This window comes from Lissotriton helveticus, chromosome 2_1, assembly GCF_964261635.1.
Source record: "Lissotriton helveticus chromosome 2_1, aLisHel1.1, whole genome shotgun sequence".
Classification (NCBI taxonomy): domain Eukaryota; kingdom Metazoa; phylum Chordata; class Amphibia; order Caudata; family Salamandridae; genus Lissotriton; species Lissotriton helveticus.
This window is the reverse complement of record NC_136059.1, coordinates 303,787,267-303,812,194: the sequence shown is the minus strand read 5'-3', so window position 1 is coordinate 303,812,194 and position 24,928 is coordinate 303,787,267. Positions and strand designations below refer to the sequence as shown.

The 24,928-nt window shown below is 43.2% G+C and overlaps 1 protein-coding gene across 24 annotated transcripts in view; it reads right to left on the bottom strand.

Annotated features, from left to right (window-relative positions):
* The window catches only part of NEDD4L (NEDD4 like E3 ubiquitin protein ligase), a 1,578,130-nt gene that overhangs the window by 520,555 nt on the left and 1,032,647 nt on the right, over positions 1 to 24,928 (bottom strand). For all 24 annotated transcript variants that reach the window (XM_078674880.1, XM_078674887.1, XM_078674878.1 and 21 more), the window contains 2 exons: positions 8,634 to 8,695; positions 8,423 to 8,525 (listed from right to left, as the gene is read on the bottom strand). In XM_078674880.1, coding sequence (XP_078531006.1) covers positions 8,423 to 8,525; positions 8,634 to 8,695 — 165 coding nt within the window. The remainder of the gene's footprint in view (positions 1 to 8,422; positions 8,526 to 8,633; positions 8,696 to 24,928) is intronic.

The following is a 24,928-nucleotide window of genomic DNA, read 5'->3' as shown; positions in this document are numbered from 1 at the left end:
AGAAATCTTGTAATCATCCCGGAGAACAAGCTCAACATGAAACCTCAATTAAACGCAGTGACCTCCACGTGCTTCCATATTCTTAGAATGCTTTGAAAGATCTTCAAATGGCTACCAGAAAACACCAGAAAAATGGTTACATGGGCCCAGATTATCAGCAGACTTGACTACGGCAACACACACTATGCAATAAGCACCAAGAAGCAACTGAATAGGCTCCAAACCATTCAAAATGCCGTAACTAGACTCATCAACCTGCCTCGCCGAACACACATCACCCCACACCCCAGAGAACTGCACTGACTCCCTATCAGAAACACAGCCAGTGTAAACTGCTGACACACAAATACAAGGCACTAGACAACACTGACGCTGCCTACGTTAACAGCAGCACACACTTCCACATACCTCCCAGACACCTCTGCTCAGCCAGACTCTCACTGGCATGCATATTCACACAAAGGGACAGCCGTAGGCCGTGCATTCTCCTATAATACCTCAAAGCATGGAACAACACCCCTCAACACATCAGTCTCATCCTCGTTTCATGAGTTCAGGAAGAAGCTAGAGACCTGGCTTTCGAATGACCTCACCAAGGAGAAAGCTGCCTAACCACCTGCATAGCGCCTCAAAACCCTCATGTGTGATTAGCGTGCAACACAAATACGCAATGACATAACAACCATCCTAGAAAGGATAAGTGCCAGCAACTAAGAATGATATAATGAGGAACTAAACCTGCTGAAGTAACATCGATAGGGATTCAAACAACATCAGAAAGGTGCTATTGACCACTTTGAATGAAGACTAGCTAAAATCCATAATGTCTTAGCAGCATATTACACAGAATGTCATGCCACAACAACGACTACAGAAATATATTAGAATTGTAGACACATGTAGAGCTCCAAAGACCATCCACAGCAAGCAAAAGGTTTGGTCAATTCCTAGGATCACCTATTGAATGAACAGCACTCCATCCTCACAGTGATCAAGAAATGCTCTGGCCTGGTTTTGGGGTGGGTGGTTTAGCCCGAGGGTTTATTTCACATCTGTTTCATATACAGTACAGAATCCCACAAAGATGTCCCATAGTTAATCGATTTTTCAAATCTACTTGAATTCAAAGTTGAAACGTGTTGAAAGTTCCAAGCTGAAAATGTAGTCTTACGAATACAACACAGCTTTGCTAAAAGTTCACTCAAGACGTTAGCAAACAAATAAAGTTGGATAACAGAAAGCACTCTAGAATGTAATGGATGTTGGCATTAGGCATTCCATTTCAAAGAAAGGATAAACTTGACCTTGGAACCACCGGCCTGCTGAATCTGATGGGGAAATACTTTGTCTCTAGTGTGTAAGATCACAATTTTGACGCTGGTGAACACATGGAATACAGGAATTTAGTTCTTGGATATGTGTGTTGGATCATATTAGCATTAGCTATAACTCTACAGTTTCTTTTAAACTTCGTGCTGGGTGTGATTGATTAGTCTAGAATGAATGCCAAAATGTAGTCGACTGGTAGTTTGTTGATGCATTTTGTATGGAGAAACTGTGGACAACCATCACTCCTATTTATTTCAGGCTTCTACTTGTCCCCATGCAATTCAATGAAGGACAAGCAGGTTTCTAGTAAGTAAGAAGACTTTCACTGGCACAGTAGATTTGCCTTTCATTAGCTTCAAAGTCGAAGAAGTGGCTATGCAGCAAATGATGACAAAAAGGGAGCAGTGGAAAATTGTCATGTGCACTACCATTGGAAGGATTCTATGCTGCACCTTCAGGGGTTCCTCCATAGGAGTGGAGGAGCGCAGCCATGCCACACAGCTGTGCAGAAAACTGGAAAAATAAAATGGCACTAGAAAGATCTTACTACTATTTTATCTTTCCAGCTTTCTGCCGAATGGAGAGGGCAGGGCGGGGCCAGTGTGTTTCAATGATGTAGATTGGCAGCAATGACATGTGACCCCTTCAGTATAAATTGTGCATGTCGGTTTGGCCGGCTACCTTGCTATGGCCAAACCGACGTGCACTACACAAACTCTCCAACCCAGCTGTCTTAGACAGCTGGGTTGGAGAGTAGGCACAAACCTCCAGTGCCTTTCGGAGAGCTGAGGCAGTACTACCTACTGTCCTTGACCTCCTATCCAGTAATTCTGTCCCATATTAAACTGCATTTTCTTTCTTTATTTCTTGCCTTCGACACCAGGGTATCTTTTGAGCCCTGGAGTCAGTCTCTCAATAGGTTCGACGTAATGCAACAAAATGGCAGTGACTGGTTTTTCTTGCTCTGTGATTGACTATTCAAATGGGTTGGGATTGGCTGACGGGATGGGGCCAATGATATGGGTGGGGGGAGGAATGAAGTAGCGACAAGTTATTGTTTAATATTGCACTTTACTATTGTCCCCAAATGAGTAGCAGTCCATCATGGGTACGAGGCTTTGCACTCATTCAGCACAAGGCACATACAAGCTACTGGACACATGAGTACACTAGAAACTTCTAATTGATCCCATTATAATTTCTTGACCTGGAATGTATGGGAGTTCGGATATCCCTAAAAGCGCAGACATGTACTTGGATATCCTATTAGAAACGGAAGACATTGATGAGAATATGCAGAGAGATACTGCTGACATTCTCCAGACCTTCACGACATACTATTCGGATCTGTATTCCACAAGCAGGGACCGACCGGTGGAGGTAGCAACATATTTAGCTGATACTATGCTTGCCTGGCTTGGAAGCACATGCAGAGTTCCTGGCTGTTAAGATAGAAGAATTTATTTATTTATTTAAGATTTATAATGCGCATGGCTGCCTCAGCGACGAGGCGGCGAGGCGTCCCAGCGCAACCAGAGACCCGGAGGAAAGAGCAAGAGAGCACAGCCCAGGAACCTAAACATCAGTGAGTGGAAACAACCAGGTTTTTATGGCTTTACGAAATGCCAAGAGATTGGGAATAGCTCTAATATGTGCTGGGAGCGAGTTCCAAAGTTTTGCCACTAAAAAGCGGAAGGAACGGCCCCCTGCCCTTGCTCTCCAAACACGAGGAACACAGACAAGCGCTAGGTCGGCAGATCTCAATGCACGCCCGGGCACGTAAGGTGTCAGCAGGCAAGAGCCCACCCGGGGCTTGGTGCGTCAGAATCTTGTGTGAGATACAAACGCCTTAAACTGAACACGTTTCTCAATAGGTAACCAATGAAGCTTTGGGAGCACATGTGCAACCGAGCTGAATTTAGGTAAGGCCATCAGAAGTCGTGCTGCAGCGTTCTGGACCCTCTGCAATCGTTTGATGCTGGCCTTGTTAGCTCCCAAATACAGAGAGTTGCCATAGTCAAGCCTAGAGAGAATGGACGCCTGAACAATGGTTTGACGAACTCTAGGGGGAAAAAAACCAAGCAAGGGTCTCAACCCTCGCAAGAGCCCGAAACAGACAGCGGCTACAGCTTTTGTCTGCTTCTCAAACGTTAGTCCGTTGTCAAACCATATACCCAGGTTCTTCACAGCCTCCCTAGGTGACGGGGCAGGTTTCAGACAAACCGGCCACCACTGCTCAGACCAGAGCTCCCGGTACTTGCCAAATAGCAATATCTCAGATTTACTGGCATTTAACTGTAAACAGTTTGCTGTCATCCAATCTGAGATAGCTAGCAGATCCTCCCTAAATTTCTCCAAGTTAATACAGCAGTTTTTGGAGAAGACAATTACTAACTGGGTGTCGTCGGCGTACAACACCAAGGACAATCTCCTGTCTTTTGCCACCTCTGCCAGTGGTCTCATATATAGATTGAACAGGAGTGGGCTTAACACAGAGCCCTGAGGTACACCCTGGCACATTCCTGGGAGTGGATCGGTGGTACTGAGACCTGAAACGTCCGATCTTCCAAGAAATGGTGGATCCACTCCAGGGCCCCGTCCCTGATCCCAACTTCCCAGAGGCGTTTGAGGAGAATCGCATGGAACACCGTATCAAAAGCAGCACTTAGGTCCAACAGGACCAAGGTAGCGGAGTCTCCCACATCCAACCTACTCCGAATGGATTCCGATACCGCCAATAGCGCCGATTCAGTGCTATGCCGAGGTCGGAACCCATGCTGTGATGAATAAAAAATGCTGTGTTATTCAATAAATTTGGATAGCACAGAATTCACGTGTACTTCCACTAACTTGGCCAAAAAAGGCAACTGGGATATGGGGCGATAGTTGCCCGGATCATTCGGATCAAGAGTAGATTTTTTTTATCAACGGAATGACTTTGGCGTGCTTTCATGCCCTAGGAACAGAAGCTGACCTCAAAGACAAATTTGCCACTTCTAGGCTCACATGAGCAATCGATGAATGGAGCTGCTGAAAATAAGTTGATGGCAATGGGTCAGCTGGGGAGCCTGACTTGATTTTATGGCATAGGGTCTCAAATTCCAGAGGCATCAACACTGGGAATGATGTCAGACAATTACCCTCCATGGTGTCCACCGCTCCGCAGGAGAGGGCGCCTTCGGAAAACCACAATAAATCTGCTCCACTTTACTCAAGGGGTGCTGCGCCAGTACTTCACACTGGCGATTGGAGGCTATAGGGGAGGTTCTAGGAGCGCCTAAGAAATAAGGACGGCCATAATGTAGTTGAGATCAGGCCAAGAGCCCGGACTGGATGGGCTGCCATCTGACTTCTATAAATGCTATGCAGGAACCCTGGTCCCCATATTGAAAAAAGTTGATGTCGAAGTTAACACCGCAGGCCTGCTGCCACCTACGATGCACGAGACTATGATCATCTCTCCCCTTAAGCCGGGAAAGTCTGCAACCAAATGTGCAACCGTACAGGCTGCTATCCCTCAAACTGTGATGCCAAAACACTGGCTAAAGTTTTAGCCAATAGACTTAGTCAACTGATGGACATGCTGGTCCTGCCGGACCTATCCGGCTTTGAGCCGGGGGGTCCACTTCCCATAATTTACAAACCCTGTTTGCATTAATACGGCGGTGGCAGACTTTTTTTGACTCATCAGAGTGGGAATATTTATTTGCCATATTGCGACGAATGGGACCCCCCTTTTCCCCTACCCGCCTGTTCTCTCATGGGGTGCCCTACTGTATAATCAACAGCAGGCGCTTGTGCAAATCAATGGGTGCTACTCTCACCCAATAATGATTTCTCGTGACACTAGACAGGGGTACACCCTGTCACCCCTGTTAGTTGCACTAGCAATCACACCTTAGGCCACAGAAAAGCAACAGCACCATAAGAAATATGCACTGAGGTACCCTGCCCGACACTTGCTGGTGTCCCTTTAAGCAAATGCTATCACTCTATATCTCCGAGATCTGCAAATTAGTTTGAACGCTGTCCTCCGAGAATTTATACAGTTTGGGGAAATAATGGGAGTGACCATCAATTGGGGCAAATCTCGCATGTTCTCCCTCACACCAAATACACACAAATTCCCACTGGATTACCCCTTGACATGGTGCGACTCTGACCTCAAATATCGGGATTTTGGTGTCCTGAGATAGAGAGGCGATGCTGGGAACCAACTATGGCACAGCAATGGAAGCCCTTACGGTATCAGTGTCATGATGGATCACTTTACCGCTGTCATTGGCGAGATGTAATCTCCTTGATTAAAATGGTGATCCTGCCAAAGTTTATTAATTTACAAATAAACCATGCCCCCCCCAGGTGCCATTTCTTTTGTTCTTTACAAACACAATTGATCGGATTGATGTGGGGAGACAAACAACTCAGAATACGCTGGAATGCACTTATCCAGTCCTTTGAAAAAGGTGGCATTCAGGCTCTCGATATGGAACTCTACTACTTGTGTGCACAAGCACACTTTGCAGCGTATTGCTTTTATCCGCCACAGTACATGCCACACCTGGTAATAGGGCAGGGTTTTATGGACCCCCTCTCCACCACTGCCTTTCTTGGAGCTAAACACCCATGTTCAGGGCATTCGTTCACAACAGTGGGCTGTACCGGTTTGGCATGGCAAAAGTTGGCGTACAATTGGGCAAACCACTATCACTCTCTTCACTGGTGCCATTGCCCAATCTTCCGCTCATCCCAGTCGCTCATGAGACAACCGGTAGAAATATACTAAAATGAAAAGGCATGACAGGGGGCGATCTCTACCAAGAGGGGGAGTTCATAAATCGCGGGGCGTTCCTACAGGGCAGCAAATCAGTTCAGCTAGAGGTCTTTTTATATATCAGACCCAGTCAAGATGTCAAAGCGGCGAACCTCTGCCTTCCCAAAGGAGCCTCCAACACTTTATACACTGCTTATGCTTTTACAGGCTTTCTGAGCTGCACATATGGCATCTCTGCTATATAGGAGAGCAGAAAAGGAACGTCCGGAAGAGATGGGCGGGCACGCGCTGGGTGGGACTCAGAGCTAGATACACCACTGACAGATAAACAATGGCTTTACTGTTGTAAGCAAACAGGGGAGATAACGGCTAGCAGTCGAATCATCCATTATAAATATCTTCATTGAGTCTATTATGCTCCGGCGAGGCTATATAGATATCAGCTACGATCGGATGATCGATGTGTAGAATGCTGGAGTGCGGGGGCAGGCTTTCTGCATACAGCATTGGGATGTGCCGTGATACAAGATTACTGGATGAAGGTGTCAGACACCTTATCACATATGATAGAGCAACACATACATATTACACCGGGAATGGCGCTGCTGTGAAACACAGAGGAAATAGAGGCACCATACATGAAGTTGCTCACTGGGGCTACTGCTGGCAAAGAGCAGGGTTGCATGTACATGGAGGAGGGGGCGGGCAACCAAATTTAAGGAATAGTTAGACGACATTACCTACTGTAAAGACCAACTAGTCACGTATGCGGAACTGTTGCCACCCACTTCACGGTCACGTGACATTTGGGGCCCATTGCAAGTTTGTTTAAGAGAGAGGTGTGATAAGGCTGCGGAATATAGCAGTGACCAGTAACTTATAACTGGTGCGCAAATCAACCAAAACAAGAAAGCGACACCATATGCCCAATATATGGAATCAGTAATTTGGAGGTCAGCCAGAAATATACAATAATGGTTACTGATGTACTGTAGGAAACACAGTTTTTTCACGGAGCCTGCCTACTGGAATGAGATCAGAGTAAGGTCAAACGAATGCGAGGACTATTTGATGATAAGGAAAAACGGTATGTAATATGAAGGTGTTCTCTGAGGTTAAGCTCCGGAATTACTGATAGTTGATCCAAATAGTGCCTATGATTTGGGGGATATTTGTAAACCCTACTACATATAAGTGCAATGTAATTATGTCTGTTTATTGTATATCAAAAATGTAATAACAAAATACAATTTAAACAGTTATTTTTCCAAAATGAAAACCTTTTTGATTGCAAAGTGTACATATATTTAGAAACCAACAAGCTAATCTAGGATAATTGACAGCATTATTTAAATATATGTATATGTGAGTAACAATTCATGCTGAACCACTGCTGATATTTGTTCTTTTGTGCCAGATTCACTTGCTGCCATTTCATGACGAGTGGATACAATTCATCACCTGTATTGATGGACTTTGTAAGGCATTTAGATTGCTGCCGTATGAGTCATGAGCCTGTACGATCCGGAGCAGTAACTCTGCTTTATGGGCTGTAACATTGGTCTATCTGACTGTCTGTGGCCTTGACTTTTGAGTAACATTTTAAATTCTGCGCTGTTGTTTCCAAGTATAGCTTTAGTAACATACATTTAGGAAACTGACTGGTCATGAAAAATTACATTCAGTTTCATACCTACTTGTAATGCCTCGTGCATTTTTATTTTTGTGTTTAATTGTGCGGTAAAATGCCATATTTTGCCACAATGTTTAGCATTTACCTCAGAAGGATAAACTCCCGCACCCCTGCTAGGCACATTTATTATACTTTTACTGTATTGTTTATTTCAAGAGTGACCCTTCAGTACCAATGCTATTTTAGCCAGCTTTTACCCGCTACCTGGATTCATTTTTAGAAAAGGTTCACCATGGAGTAATTCAGGGGATGCTGGATTGCTTCGCACGATTTATGAAGGGCATTTACCCCTTCAACTGTCAGACTTAACCCCACACCACTGTTCACTCTAGCCCTTTTCCCCCACAATGACCGAGGCAGACTCTGACTTTCAAGTAACCAAATTGGAAATAGCTAAAGTTCTAGCTCCAACAACTAAAGAAAAAGCATCACTGTACACATTGTTCACAAATATAAACAATCAGCAAGCAATAATATATTACTCAATTACTCAAACTTTTGCGCTGAATGGCTCACACTGTACATTTACAAAATGGATAAAGGCATTCCTTAGTTTGTTGTCTTCATACAGACATTACTCAACTTAATTTAGGAAAATGTACATTCTGAAAACAACCAAACCATACCTCGGATTCTTCTCTTTGATCACCAATATCTTCCTCTTGGCCACCATTCTTTGGCATATATGCCATCTTTAATCTCAAGAAGCCCTTTACACGTGACTTGTGGCTGTTCAATAAGACACAACGTTATAAAAATGTATTCCACTCAGATGCTCACTGATTTTATATTAAATATTAAAACAACTTCAAGATACCATCTATAAAAAAGTCTCACCTCCTTGGTCTTAGCAAGAAATCCTTGAACGTGTAAGGGCGCTCCATGTTTGGATCTTCTGTCTGGAAAAGAAAAATAGAGTTCTGTCTTTCAGAATTATGTGTATGGTATATGATTTCGGTATGTGTAACTGCCATATGTTAATAATGACGTTCTGAGGCCTGATGCAGGATATCCCTGTCCATAGATCAGGGGTGTGCAAATTTGAGAAAATGCCTGCAATCTGCTATTTGTTAGTAGCCGCATCCCAAATTGGCAGTAATTTGTGACCCTCTGTTATCAACTACAGATACAAGAAAGGAAGCCGGCACGGGTCAGCAGACCTCTGTCACTGCATTTGCTTTCACGAATGGGAAACATTTTTAAAAGCAGCCCATGTCTAATCAATGGGCCAAAAAAAACCACAAGGCTCCCATTTGGAAAGATAAGGGGGTCCCATGCTGTACCATTACAGTAATTATAGTTTTCAGTGATATACATCTGCACTTGTGGCAGTGTGTGTCTACTGACTAGCTTCGGCACAAACTGAGATCAAGAGCAAAACAGCTTGCACAACAATAGTGTTGGGAAGCAGTTTAAGATCACGCACGTATGAAGTTTAAATGATCTGCAATATACATTTAGATTACATTTATATGCAACCTGGGGCACATGAATATTAGTTGATTTGCATAGAAACACACACTTTACAATTATTCAAGTTACAATAACACGATTGTTGTAAAAAGGGTCACACAGTAATCTCTTGTCACTTTTGTTTATTACTGTTTATGCAGACCTACAATCACGCTTAAACAACTTTTGCTGAGGTGCTAACTACCTCCACAAACTGGAACAATACTATTTACTAGCCAGAGTACTCTCATCACCCTATTCAAAGGCAATAATTTAAAAAAGACAATTGCTACGAGTTCAGTATCTAAACTCCGGAGTATTACAGTCTAGGAATGAGATCTAGAATCCAACCTTTTCCAGTTTAAAAAAGGACGGGGAAAAATTATTCAGAGAAGTCGCCAAATATTGAGCACTCGGCCACATCATGACCTATTAAAGAGGGAAAAAACAACATCGAGACAAGAACATTTCAACTGCAGTAAAGACGCAATATTTAGACTCAAAAGACCTACATAAGGACCTGTGATGAGTGACCATCAACTTACTTACACTATTAATACTGTTCCGTCTGTGACAAGTGTTCTAAAGTGAAAAGGTAACATGTCAGCCTGCAAAAAAACCTGTAAAACAATAAGTAAAAGTGCAATACCAAGTATTTCAGACATATGTCCTATAGCTAAAGCATTTTCCAACGTTATCCGTTAGATCTTTATGTCAAAAATGTATACATTATTCCTCTTTTCACTTTCCTAAATGTTTAAATTAACTGGTGTTTGACCAACAGTATACTACTTGCAAGAGTTAGGCATATGGTGGGATGAGAGATGTCTCTCTTCAGTTTATTCCTGCTGTTGTATAACGGGTGGGATTGTAATCGTCCAGCAGGAATGACCCCACTAGAAACCAGGGATGCCTTTAGGTCCTGGGAGCGGGCAGTTTGGCACGGGTCGCTCCAAATTACTGAGACCACATCAACCATTTTTTAGCCCAATCCCTAAAGTCCTCACAAAGGGACTCTCAATGAGCTGGAGTTGATCTGTTCCCGTCGTCAGTCACACAAGTGGGGTAGCACTTTTAGTGGGACAAGAGGGAAACCGCTGGGTGGTAAGAATGTTGTGGATTCTTTCTAATTCTGAAAGTTTAGGTCGCAGAAATTAAAGAAAATGTGCACTTTTTGGCAATTTTTTAGGTTTGCAGAGCATTTTGGCTCAGAAAACTTTGTGGTATCCAAGCGAGGCACACCACCACAGATTCATCTGTGTGTCCAGTTTTTAGACATGTATGGATTTTGTAGGGTTCCCTGGCTGGCTGTTGAACCCTGGCCCAAACAAAACACAGAAACCCCATTGACAAATCTGATCATTTCTGTGAAGAAATGTTGATGTCTCATCATTGTAATTTGGGCCTTTTCTGTACCAGGCACTACTACGCCTAACCACAAAAGTTTGATATTATTTTTATTGAGAGACTTGGGAGAATACTAGGTGGTTAAACATTTTTGGCTCCCCACAGCATACAGTAGTGTTCCTGATAGAAGTGTGGGGAAAATGTGTGCTTTTAGTCAAAGTTCAAGTTTTGCAAAGGCTTCTGGGTAGGACAAGCTGAAGTGAGCGAGACAAGTCAACCCACCATGAATTCTCTTCGTGTCTAGTTTTAAAAAATGTGCAGGTTTGCTAGATTTCCCTAGGTGCTGGATAAGCTAGGTCCCAAAATCCACAGCTACCTAGATTTTAAAAAGTGTGCGTTTTGAGTGGAAAAATGTGATGTGTCCATGTTGCATTTTGAGGTCTTTGCGGTCATGGCCACTAGCCCTACCCACACAGGTGAGGTAGAATTTTTATTGGGAGACATGGGGGAATGCTGGGTGGTAGGAAAGTTGTGACTCGCCACAGATTCCAGAAATTTGCTCACAGAAATGTGAGGAATATGTGTGTCTTTAATCTAAATTAGAGGTTTGTAGGGGCTCCTGGGTAAAAGTTCCTGTTGAGAGCCACACAAGTCACCCCATTGTTATCAGGAGACATGTGAGAACACAGAATGGTAAAATATGTGTTACTACCAATTGAATTTCTCTACATATGTGCTTCCAAATGTAAACTCCGAGTGTAAGAAAGAAGACATTTTGAAAAATGCCTTCTGAATCACATGCTAGTATGGGTACCCACACATTTAGGGATGTACAAATAACCACTGTTCCTTAACTCCATATCTGATGCTAATTTCAGAAATACATAGGTTTCCTTGAACACATTTTGTCATATGAATTGCTCTAAACTCTGCACGCAATGAAAAACCATTGTAGCTGAGTTTTGGGCTCTGGGAAGCTCAGGTTCTTGGACAATCTACAAACCCTATATTTACCCACAACCAGAATGGTCTAACGGACGTAATGGTATATTGTTTTTGAAATTGGCCATGCTGAGAAGATGTTACAGATAAAAACGTTGCAACAAATATTTATTATTTCCCTTCTCAATTTCAATATTTTTATTTCTACATCTAGTTTCTTTGGGAATACCTTGAGGAATCTACAGAAAGGAACTGTTGCTGACTTCAGAATGTTGTCTAGTTGCCAGAATTCTATAGGTTTCGGGGATCACTCAGGGTTTCACACCGGTTTCCGTTACAAACTGGAAGCAAATTGAAAGCACAAAAATGTGCAAATATGGGCTTCCTCTTTGAAAAATATCAAAACTGTGGTAAAAAAAATAATTATTTTTTGATTCAGCTCTGCATGTTCCTGAACGCTGGAAAGATTGTGAATTTAGCACAGCAAACCTTTATTTGATGCCATTTTTAAGGGGAAAAACACACTTTTTTGCTGAGCACATTTTTCCTATTTTTTTCTTCAAAAAATCAAAAATTGGCTATCATTTGGATGTTTTCTCGTTCTCCTCCATTGTAACCCACAAACCCTGGGTACCTTTAGACACCCAAGGATGTTTGGGAAAAAAGGACGTAAATTTGGTATGGATACCTTATGTGGAAAACCTTATGGAGGCTTACACACAACGTACCCCAAATAGCCAAAAAAGGGCAGAGCATTGGGATGAAAAAATCTCAGCATTTAAGGGGTTAAATAGGAAATCTCAGAAAAGTTTAAAAAGAAGCCCAAATCCCTCTCACGGTTCTGTCTTCAATATTGTTATGTCCAAGGGAGGGGAGCTTACTATTAAAGCTGGAGGTGAAACAATACTGTGCAAGTCTTATTTCTGCAGCAGGCTTTCTTCCAGAATCAAAAGATGAGAAGGCCACATTGTTGGAGCTCTTGGAAGCAGCCCAGGATCATCACTGTCAGGTGGGTATGTATCGAAGCTGATAGGAGAGGACTGCTGCTGGAGTCCTTCTTTCCACTTTCATTAGAATACTTTACTACGCTTTTGTCCACTACCACACTTAACTAAAATTATTTGATCCCCCATGTGATCCTAAACATGGGAAAGCAGACTTCCTCTAGCCATGGAATGGGACATTTACATCCATTAGGCACTGGTTGACATACATCTGGTTCTTCCAAGTAATTCTGAAGAACAGGATTCCCCCTATACCTATTCTGGTCACTGCATCTCATACTTAGTAGCCATTTAAGACTTAGGAGCTATGAACCTACATTGTATCTTGAACTACTAGTCTTCAGACTGTAAGTTATGCATATCTTCACTTAACTAGTCAATATTACTAATCTGCATCTAGAAAACGGGCATACTGCACTATCCACAGATAGTTTAAATTTTCGGTCATATTTTTGAGATTTGAGGACACTGGTTTGCTCCTCCCAAGGACGTGCGGAGAACAAGTTAAAACAGATATAGAAAAATTATGTTTTGGCTTTTTTGATTCCCTCTCTACCACCAACAGCATTTTAAAGTCTTTAACAGCAACCTTTTGTCCTTCGTTGACCATGACACCCAATGACAGCCAACTAAGGCCTCCTTGATGTATCGTAGGACCTTAGTTGAATAACTGTCTCTAATTTGGTTCTACTCAATTAAATGTGGCCTTTTCATAATCAGTGTGTGATTTTCTACAAGGTAGCACACCTTTAAATTGTCATCCCTTTTCACTGCCCATCTATCGTGGCACTGTTCAACTTAACAGGCTGCAAGCTTTTCCGGTGGAAGAGTCAGTTTAGAAAAATTAAAATGTTTACAGCTAGCTTTTCTTGGTAACACCAAATTAACCAGTTTATTTTCTTGTCGAAGGAATTTAGCTTTCATGAAAGAAGGCTGCTAAATTAAAGTTCCATACTAGCGTTCTAATTTATCTCTGCACTTATGGAACATACCAAACTAGGGTTCAAGCTTCACTGTTTTTACTTTGTAATACTATCCTACTGTTCGAAGTTTTGAAACTCTTTATCGTTGCTGCTTCACCTAGGCTTATCTAAGTAGTCACTCGTCTATTTGAGACAGAAGGTTTTGTAATGTTATTCCTGCGTCATCATCTCCCTCTGCGCTCATAAAATAACTTCTGGTTTAGAAAACAGCCTTTCAATTCAAGATTTATTTAGTGATTTTGATTATTCCACTTGGGAACTTAAATGTCTCCATAATGCTTCCCCACCCCTTCCCTTAAGAGTAGATATAGTTAAATCCCTGAGTGGCCGTCATAGGCCTGCTTGAATTAACTAAGTTACATTTTAACAACCTGGTCCTGAACTGTCTCAATTTATCTTCATCATTCTGGGGTTGAGCACTTCGGTCCTGGATATTCAGTACCAATGGTGAAACAAGATACGTTTGAATCAGAGCATTATCCTACATTCTAAGGTCAGGTTTGGAATTGCTTCTTGTTTACCAAAATGTTAACAAGCAATGGCAAAGCGAACAGGTTTGGAGTTGGCCGCCAGCATTTTGGATTTGAAGGTGCTTGAATTGCTTTGTTTTGCCATGGTGCTTGCTAAACTTTATTGTTGGGGAAGTTGTCAGGCCCTCAACAATCTAACAAAAAGAAACACCTACATTGCAAATGGCTAAAATGGGCTGATAGATAGCCCCACGATGGAATGCTATAGCAGGCATGTCAATGATACAATAAAAGACCAAAGAATGAAGAGGGCTCGGCAAAGGCACCAATATGTCAAAATATTATATATCTACTTATAGTAAAATCAAAAGGTTTTGGCTAATGATAGACCTAAAGATGTAGCTATCAACTTTATTTCTGAAAACAGTGTGTCATAATGATGTTGACTGTTAGGTTATGAAACCTATTATATTAATATTTACTAATGTTTGTCTTATCACTGTTTCTAATCCATCCATCCACAGTTTACACAGTATTAGTTAGAGTATGTGTGAACTGATACCCATGTAGCGGCTCTGCATATGTATGAAAAGGGCACATAACAAAAGACAGCTAAGGACCTGCTCTTGGTACTCTTCCAGCTTCAATAGAACAAACTAATAACATAAGTGAATACAATTCACAATTTAACAACAATAATTACCTGGCTAATAGGATTAGCCGTATTGTGGCCAAATAAGGCACATTTGAGAGATTTGTCTACAGCTCCATGTGCAATCAATATGACAATTTAGAGAGCCCCATATACTGTGTGCAGATTTCTGTCTGCTACTGAATGTGGATTAGTGTCCAAAATTGGGAAATTATTGCGAAGACGGGTGATCCCTACCGATTTATTAAACACAGTTTGGTTAGGTAAAACACATTTCTAGACTCTAGCTATGTCACAAGCAACAGACAAACCTCAGAGGAGTGTGTGTTAAGTTCCACCAGCACAAACAACTTAAAGTCAAGATAAAAACACAATAAAATGCTCACAGGGCATACCACAGAAAAAAACACAGAAAAAACAAGATAAAAAGGAGAAGACAGATGACGCTCAACATCGGATTTCAAGCATATTTAGCTCTCTGACTAAAGAACTATTGGACGCTGGGGGCAGGGGGGACAGGGGGGGGTGGAGGGCCCACTGTCCCTGATAAAAAATCAACTAATAAAACAAAAATTCCAGGTGCCCATGGAAGCAACCCCCCACCCCCCGCAAAAACAGGGAGTCAAATTAACGAGAAGGGTAAGGAAGAAGAGGCACCACTGATCAACACGAACGTACCAAACACATCGAACGGAAAGGTCAGCGCCAATACCTGCACAAATATTCACGCCAGTAGAGGAGGTGAAGGAAGCGAAAGAGGCAGCCACGGCGCCAGGAATGGACAGGATGGTCGGTCACAAAGTAATCACCAAAATAGATTCCGGTTTAGGCCCACTTATCGAAAAACCGGGCCACAGGCTCGAGCATGACGTAGGCAATATACAACAGGCCCAACAGACGCAACAAATGTCTGAGCAAACGGCAAATAGTGCCACTGGGGAAGATGTCAATACAGAACAAAAGCCATCTTCATGCAATCGCTCTCAATGTCTTGTTCAGGCCAATGATCATTCTCCCGAGTCTGGTTCTGATTCTGAAATCTATGAAACTGGCGCCTCAACCTCAAGCGAGCTACAAAGGCCGAGACAGACGAGTGTTGGATCTCTTGAACCCTCAGATTTCGTATTATCAGAGCTCGAATTATCAGAACCAGAGTTAAAGAAATTGAACGAGGCGCTGAAGGACAGTGCTTCAAGAAGGAAACAAGAAAGGAAAAGAAAAAGGCAAAAGAGACAGAATAAACTTATATATGAAGACACTACTGACAAAGGGAGTAATACCAATCAGACAGGTCATAGGCCCAGGACCACTTCATCACATGATATCATCGAGTCAAATTCTAAACTATGTCTCGCAGGAGAATCAAAAGCATCTAAGACTCCGCAGTCAGATACCGGGGATGGTAGGAAAATACAACCAGAACCCTCCTTGATCGACGTGCTCAAATCAATCAAGAGCTTTCAAGAAGATGTCAAACACGATAACACGATAACAGGAAAAACAATATCGCCATCCCGAAACTCCAAGGGGCGGTACAAAAAGTCAGGGTGACTTGTCTTGAGATCTCGGAAAGAATGGCCTCTGTTGAAATACGCACGGAAAATCTCGAGAAAGGTCTCCGTTCTACAAACACTAGGGAAAGAGCAGGAGGGTATAGTCAAAGATTTAATGATTAAGGTCGAAGACCAAGAAAATCGAGCAAGACGCAATAACCTACGCTTCCTGGGGATTCCTGAGAATGCAGAGGGGAATGACCCAAGGGGCTACATAATCTTGTTGTTGAAAGAAACATTCCCAGAGCTACATACCTGGGATTTTGCCAAAGAAATACAACGGGCCCATCGCTTTCCCATGACCCTTTCAAAAAGACCACAGACAAATGCACAGTATCCACGAGCAATGCTCGTAAATTTTGGCAATTTCCTATTACGTGAAGCAATTTTTGACCTTACTCGACCCACAAATAAAAAAAGAGTATAAAGGCTTCTCGTTCTTCTGTAGACCAGACTACGCCCATGCAACAGTGGAAAGAAGGTGGAGGATGAGACAGTTATTTACACCCTTCGAAAAAATTGGTGCCACCGTCTACTTGCAGAACCTGGCACGATTAAAGGTCATCATTAACAGCGCTACAAGAAGTTTAACTAGCGAAATACAAGCAGAAGCGTACTTAAACGAAATCACAAACTCAGACAAATACAGGACAAAAAAATAGTGTATTCATTTAGTAACAATCATAAAAATCATAAGTAAAATGCCTTAATGTGATAATATGCAACTGGCTATATAATTCAAGAAAAGCAAGGAAGTGAAGTCAGAGGGGCTCTTACTGTTATGTATATAAATGAGACAATTATTTGACAACCTTACACATCGTGAATTAAAATAGCTTCACTTCCTCAGGCAGGCACAGGGGTCGGGGCTAGTAGCCGCTTGGAGCTACAGATTACACGGATGCCCACAACCTGTTTCCGCCTGAACCAGGCAACATCACCAACCGGACTCTAATGGAGTCTACACGACTCACTTTTGGGGAGGGGGGCGGCGGGGGGAGAGGACGAGGGAGTTGTAATGGGTGGGGAAAAATAATAAAACAAGCAACCAAATTGATACAAAAAATAAAATAAAATATCTCTATGTTAAGCATAGGTTTAACGAAGGTAAAAACCAGAAAAAATACATAATAGCATGTTCTCATCGAAACCAAAATGGAAAAATAGATTATGGGTAAACTGAAAATATGTTCTTGGAATGTGGCGGGACTCAACGATAGGAACAAAAGGGACCGGCTATCTGGGATAATTAATCAAAACTCATTCGATATACTATGTCTCCAGGACACCCATATTCCATGGGGCGAAAGAGACTTACTAAAGATCCCTGGTTATAATATATTGGCAACCACAACTCAGACATCTAGAATCCGGGGTGTTGCTATTTTAGCCAGACCTTTTTTGGGACAGGCAATACGTAAGTCAGTTAATTCCTTAGGAAGATGGGCTATTATAGAGCTAAAAATAGGTATTACGATCTGTACAATATACGCATCTAACCAGGATGACCCCTTTATATTTGAGGAACTGGAAATGGAATTCGCTTCTTGGCCTGGAACATTAATATTCTGTGGGGATTTTAATATCTCTTTGGGGCATAACGTATTACGACCAAACCGGGACTCCTATACATATGTCTGACGAAAACCAAAAATGTTTAGAGCCATCTCTCAACTTAAGGAAAGTTTAGACCTAATTGATATCTGGGACTTAAAACAACAAGCTGACCCCGGCTACACCTACAACCAGAGACTGCTCTGACAGGGTACAAATGACCAAACTCCCTAAAACGATCCCAGATCACAATCCGCTGGCCCTCACACTTGATAATGCCAATCTCAATAGGCCACGCTCAAGTTGGACTTTTGACAGAAAATTACTGGTAAATAAAGAATATGTTGAATATATAAAAACATGGACTCAGGGCTTTTTTGATTGTAACCGATATAGTGCGTCCAGTGGCACAGTTTGGGACTGCTTCAAAGCTGCCCTAAGGGGAGAAACAATTAGCTTTGTAGCTAAGCGCAGGAAAGATGCTAACAATGACAACAAGCTACAGATGCAAGAGCTAGCTAATATCGAGGAGGAGCATACCAATTTAATAGCGAGAGGAGAGGATGGGGGACTTACTCTAAGGAAAATGTTGATTCTAAAAACCACGTTAAATAGTAGGCTTACTCAGAAAGCAGCAAATATCTTCCAGGCAAATCGTAATAAAATCTATGACGATGGGGACAGAGTTGGGATGCAGCTAGCTCTACGCGCCCGCCAGAAGCAATTTCATAACACAATCACTAGTATTGTAGTAGAGGGAAAGGAATATACAACACCGGAAGACATATTAGACACTTTTAGACAATACTATCAAAAACTATACCAGAATGAGGACAAGGCTGACCAAGTAGCAGTAAGAGTTGCCCTTAATATATGGCTAACCGAGATTGGCTCAAATAAGAATATCGATGACAATACTAGGGAACATTTCGAAAAGAATATCACACATACAGAGGTACTGCTGGCCCTGTCAGAGCTAGCCTCGGGGAAAGCTGCGGGCCCTGATAAACTCCCATTAGAACTCTACAAAATTCTTGGAGAATGTATAACACTTTATTTATTAGATCTATTTGTAGGGATTCAAGGAAGTGGCATCCCTCCTGACTCATGGAACGTTTTCAGAACGTACCCAGTCGGTTCGACTGGGTTCTTTTACAGCCCCTAAAAATATTTCTTTTTGTGGGGTTCCTCAAGGATCTTCCTTGTCCCCTTTATTATTTAATTTGTATATGCGGCCACTTTTGTTCTCTCTACAACAGTTTAAGGTTGATGTATATAATTATGCAGACGACCTGCAGTTGGTTTTTGTCCTAAACTCACCTAATGCGGCCGAGGACTTTCGAGCAACCATGTCCTTTATCCAAAGGTGGATGTCTCTAAACCACCTTAAGTTAAATCCGGGAAAAACGGAGCTCATTCTACCTGGGAAGAGTGAGATCAGTTGGAGCCCTTGTTTTTGGCCACCGGACATGGGCTCGCCTCCAAAAAAATCCCGTACAATAAAAAGTTTGGGAGTGACTCTTAGTGAGGACCTTTCCTTGGAAAGCCAAGTTGGAACAGTGGTCTCCTCGGGGTTTTTCCAACTGAGGAAGATCAAGAAAATAGCACATCTCCTCACAGGTTTGGCCTTAATTCAGACAGTCAGTGCTCTAGTCCTGTCTCATATCGATTTTTCAAATGGCCTCTATTTGGGGGCTCCTATTGGCCAACTGAAAAGATTGCAATACCTGCAAAATCAAGCTGCGAGACTTATCTGTAAAGTCCCGAAGTGGGAATCGATTAGACATGGACTGGAGACCTTGCATTGGCTGCCTGTGGAACAGAGAGCAACATTCAAGGTGGGCTGTATTGTGTTAAAGGCTTTGGAGGGTAAGGGTCCCATGTTTCTTAGACAATTGCTGCGTAAATATCAACCTCTGCGCTGCTTGAGATCTGCCCACAAAGACCTACTTGAGGTCCCTCGTTTTAAAAGGAAACGTCAGGGAGGTAGCGGTTTTCAATTTTTAGCTGCTTCATTGTGGAATTCACTCCCCCTGACCCTGCGACACAGTAGGGACCTCCTTACTTTTAGGAAGGCATTTAAAACTTTTCTCTTTTCTCAGGCTTATTGTAAACAGTGATTTGTGTCTTTTATGCACTGTTATGTTTGATTCTCTCTAGCGCCAAGAAGCCTTCGGGCGTATGCGCGCTTAACAAATAATAAATAACATAACATAACATAACATGGAAGGTAACAAATATAGTTATCTTCCCTAAAAAGGGAAAGCCCCCAAACTTACCCTCATCGTATCGCCCAATCTCCTTAATAAATTCGGAGTCGAAGATATATTCAAAGAGCTTGGCTAATCGGCTCAGGAGGGTCATTGAAAACCTTGTTTCCCCGTGGCAACACGGCTTTATTCCCGGTAAGTCCACCATGGATCACACTCGTAGGGCTATATCGCTATTCGATATCATGAATGCGACGAGGGGGCGAATGTCGATGATCCTACTCGATGCCAAGAAGGCGTTCGATCGTGTTTCCTGATGATTCTTATGGGCGGTGCTCGAGAAAAACAACTTTGGGCCCTGCTTCTCTAAATCAATTAGGGCAATGTACCACGAACCAAAGGCAAGGGTGCTAGTGATGGGACAGGAATCTAGGCCGTTTGAAATATTAAGAGGAAAAAGGCAGGGCTGTCCGTGTTCTCCGATCTTGTTCGCTATGTACATTAACCCAATGATCCTTAAATTAATAGCAAGCGATGTAATTATACCTGTCACGGTAGGCTCTTACGAAACTAAGGTTCTTGCATATGCGGATGACGTCGCGGTAATAACACCTTACCCCTCCGAGGCTACAGTCGAAATCGAGGTTATTACACAAGCCTTCGGTCAGATCTCAGGATATTCTCTCAATCGGGATAAAACTATGGTAATTTGCATTGACAATATCCAGTTTGACGACCCAAAGAAGGTAGATAATGCTGTATATTTAGGAATATGTATATCACCTAATGTAGAGATCATCAATGACCTAAATTATGAACCACTACTGAAAGACATCAAGAAAGATCTAAAGAGGGTTGACAGTCTCCATCTGTCAATTATCGGGAGAGGTAATTTTCTGAACAAGGAACATCCTCCCTAGGTTGGTGTATTTGTTTCGCACTGTCCCTCTAGTAGGGAAAGATTAAAGCTATTAAAGCAATAGAATATCAAATGAGCAAGTGTATTTGGAACAATGGGAAAATCAGGAGGGCCCTGAATTACTTATCTCTCCCGGTACATAGAGGTGGGCTAGCAATCCCCAATATAATGCTCTACCTATGGGCCACTCTGCTCCAGCAAATGTCACCCCTGTTCAATATAAATACAGCCGATCCAACAGCAGAAGAAAGTGCTAAACCATCGATAAATGAACTAGCCTTAGGAAACAAGGCAAAAGGTCTGTTGTTAAAACAAGTAGAACCCTCATATTATAAAAAGGTTAAGTTCAAGATTATAAATAGTGCTTGGAGAATCTGGAAGAAAACCTCGAGGCAACTCGATATTCCAAAATTTAACAGGTACACACTGCTATGGAACTCATCCGTGCTACCAAGACAAGCTAATGATGATATCTCCAAGCGATGGGAAAACTTGGGGGTATCAACTCTAGGAGATTTCCTTCATGGCGTCTCAGAAACTAGGTTTCAGTACCTCCAGGACAAATTTTTAATTCCGAACACAGATATTTTTAAGTTTATCCAAGTCAATACTATCCTCAATATAAAAGTCCCGAATATATCTCTGTTAAATATCCCCTTATTGGACTGTAAAGGGAAACCAGCATCCAGGATAGGCACACACTATGATATATTGCTAGAAAGTCAGAAGGATGACCTAGAGCATATTGAATCTACATGGGCAAGTAAACTTAACAATCCTAATGTCGATATTGACATGTCATTACAGCTCTTATCCGAATTGTTTATTTCCTCTAACTTAAAGGCCCAGCTCTATAAGACAATATATAATTTATATTATACACCTGCCAAACTATATACTTGGGGGAAAAGAGCAAACCTTTTGTGTGTGAATTGGCAATCCTAAATTACCCCCTTATAAGTCCCTAGAATATGGTACCAGAGGTACCCAGGGCATAGGTTGTAAAGCGGTCACCAGGGCTGCAGTACGGTTTTGTGCCACCTGGGTGACCCGAGTAAACTACTGACAGCAGGCCTGCCATTGAAGACTACAGGAGCGGTGCAAACTCTTTGAACTCGGCTGTGCCCTCACCTTGTGTGACACAGTCAAAAGCACTGCTTTTGAGATATGTCAGCCACCCCTAGAAGAAGGCTTCCTGCGCCAGGAGGCAGGGTGTATTAAGGGTGTAGGTATACAAGTGCAAATTTATATGTCTCTATAGTGTCTTTACCATTAAAGAACACTATAAGTCAGAGGCTGCCCATAGGATAATATGGGACTTGCACCCGAGCAGACCCAGGTTGCTAGCTCCATTATAGTACCGACAAAATATATCTTGTTTGGCGACAAACTTCTCTCCCCTGATGTGAACCTGGTGTCAAGGGAAGGATGGCATGCATTCAGGTGGCACCTTAGAGGTTCCCTATCTGGTTGTCCGAGCTTCAGTGTGCTCTGCAAGAGAGTCCAACTACTACCGTTCAACTCTGAACATAAAACAAATCAGCTGCAGAGTGCCTCAGGGGTCCTCCCTGAACCCCACTCTCTTCAACATCTACATGGCCCGATCGCAGCCATCGCTCGGCACCACGGACTCAAGATCATCTCCTACACAGACGACACGCAGCTGATTCTTTCCCTCACCAACGAACCCTCAGTCACCAAGAATAACTTCCATGACAGGATGAAGGCTGTCACCACCTGGAAGAAGGACAGCTGCCTCAAGCTCAACTCATATAAGACCGAAGTCCTCATCCTGGGATCCACCCCCTCCGCCTGGGATGACTCCTGGTGGCCCTCAGCACTTGGAACCCCCCGCCTGCCCGCACAGCCACACCCACAGACCACAAAACCACTGCATCATCCTCGACTCCTCACTCACCACGAACCACCAGATCAATGCCATCTCATCAGCCTGCTACCAAATGCTATGCCTTCTCCGAAAGATCTTCAAGTGGATCCCCACTAAGTCCAGAAAGACAGTCACCCACGCACTCAGCAGAAGACTAGACTACAGCAATGCACTCTACGCTGGCATTACCCAAAACCTCCTCAAGAAACTGCACAACTTTTAAAGAACGCCTCTGCTAGATTCATCCTCAACAGCCTCTGCCGCCCCATCAGTTCAGGCTGGACTGTTCCCATGAGGCACAGGGTCAGACTGATTTGCATATGGCCATGTCTGAACTGGGGTGGTGGAGTGAGATAAAGAATGATGATGGATTAAACCCAGATCAGTTGACTGGGGGTGAGTGTTTGATTTGCTCACGCGCTCCGTCCATCATCACCTTTGATATCGCTTTGTTCACCCCTTTACCGGCCACTTGAGACCTCCACTGGCTCCCAGTCAACAAAAGAATCACATCCAAGCTACTCACACATGCCTACAAAGCCCTGCATGACACACAATCTGCATACCTCAACCACCACCTCACATTCCACACTTCCACCAGAGACCTCAGCTCAACTAGCCCTGGCCACCGTCCCATGAATCTTCAGGACCACGGCCGGGGGTAGATCCTTTTCCTACCTCGCAGCAAAAACCTGGAACACCCTGCCTCAACCAGTGGCAATTACTGTCACTGCCTCAATTCAGGAATGACCTAAAGACCTGGCTCTTTGTCTGAACCACAGTGCCTTAGGTGGATCAGAAGTTCCGTCCCCCCTCTCTGCCCCTCCAGTGCTTTAAGACAAATACGGGTGAGCAGTCACACTTTACAAGACATCCGACTGATTGATTGTTGCCGCCAATACATGATTCTGTCCTGCTAGGTAGTGTGATTATTACCGGAAGTAAGGAACAAAGTGCATGATGTGATTTCGACTGAAGGTGCACTGGGTCTCTGCTAACCAAGTTCTCAGTGCCAGATCTCTTTCCTAAAACTGTACCATGATTGTCACAACTTCAGCAACCCCTAAAAGTCCCTAGTAAATGGGGCATTGGCACTGCGGGGGGTCCACCAGGGCTGCATCACAAATTGTGCTACCCTAGGGCCCCCTCACCAAGGTAATGCAACCTGCCACTGCAGACTGCGTGTCGCCATGGCATACAGCCCTGTGTGCCATGTCCACAGACACATGATGAGGTATGGGTAAGTCACCCCTACTGCAGGCCTTAGTGCCACTATATCCCATGTGTGGACATATCTGCATGAGCAGATATGACCCTACAATATCTAAGTCCATTCTAGGATAGTGCAAGTACCTTGGGAAGCCATAGCGAGTACATGGACTGGATACTGGATACAAGTTTCCTAGCTCCATGATGGCTTCACTGTACCCTAAGATGTTTGGTATCAAACATCTTGTCTTAATAAATCCTCACTGATGCCAATGTTGGATTTATTAATAAATGCACACAGGGGACACCTTAGAAGGTCCCCTGAAAACCCACCAAACACTGTTGTGGTCTCGGACTAGTCTTAACTAGCGTGCAGCCACCAGATTATTCTCTGACCTCATGGGGTGAGAGCTAGCACTCTCAGAGGCCAGGAACAAATCCTGCTGTGAAGGAATGGCTTTCCACGCAGGAAGCTTCAAAGGCAATGCCACCTTTGAAATGCAACCCAGGCATCTCCAGATAGTGGAGGATGCCAACCCCTCTATCCTGATCCACATTTGGTGGTAGGACAGGCGGACAAATTAGTTAGATTAGGAGGTGTGTCCATATTCATCCAGAAACTTGGGGCAGTTGATGTAGACACTATGTTTTCAATTCCTCCATCTTGAGATGGCAGGAATTAACCTATCAGGGCAATTGTAGTGCCCCCTCCCCAGATAGTGGTCACTTAAGAGGGTGCAGACACCCTAAAGTTACCTGTCTGTCCCTTTAACGCCCTGAATTTAGTATTTAGGTGGCATTCCTGGACCCTGAAACCAGATTCGACAGATACAAAGAAGATACGGACAAAGAAGTGCTGCTGACCCGAGAACCGAAGACCTGCTTCAGAGTTTGCGCAGAATTTTGGCGTGAAACCCCGACTGCTGCTCCCAGGACGCAACTATCATGG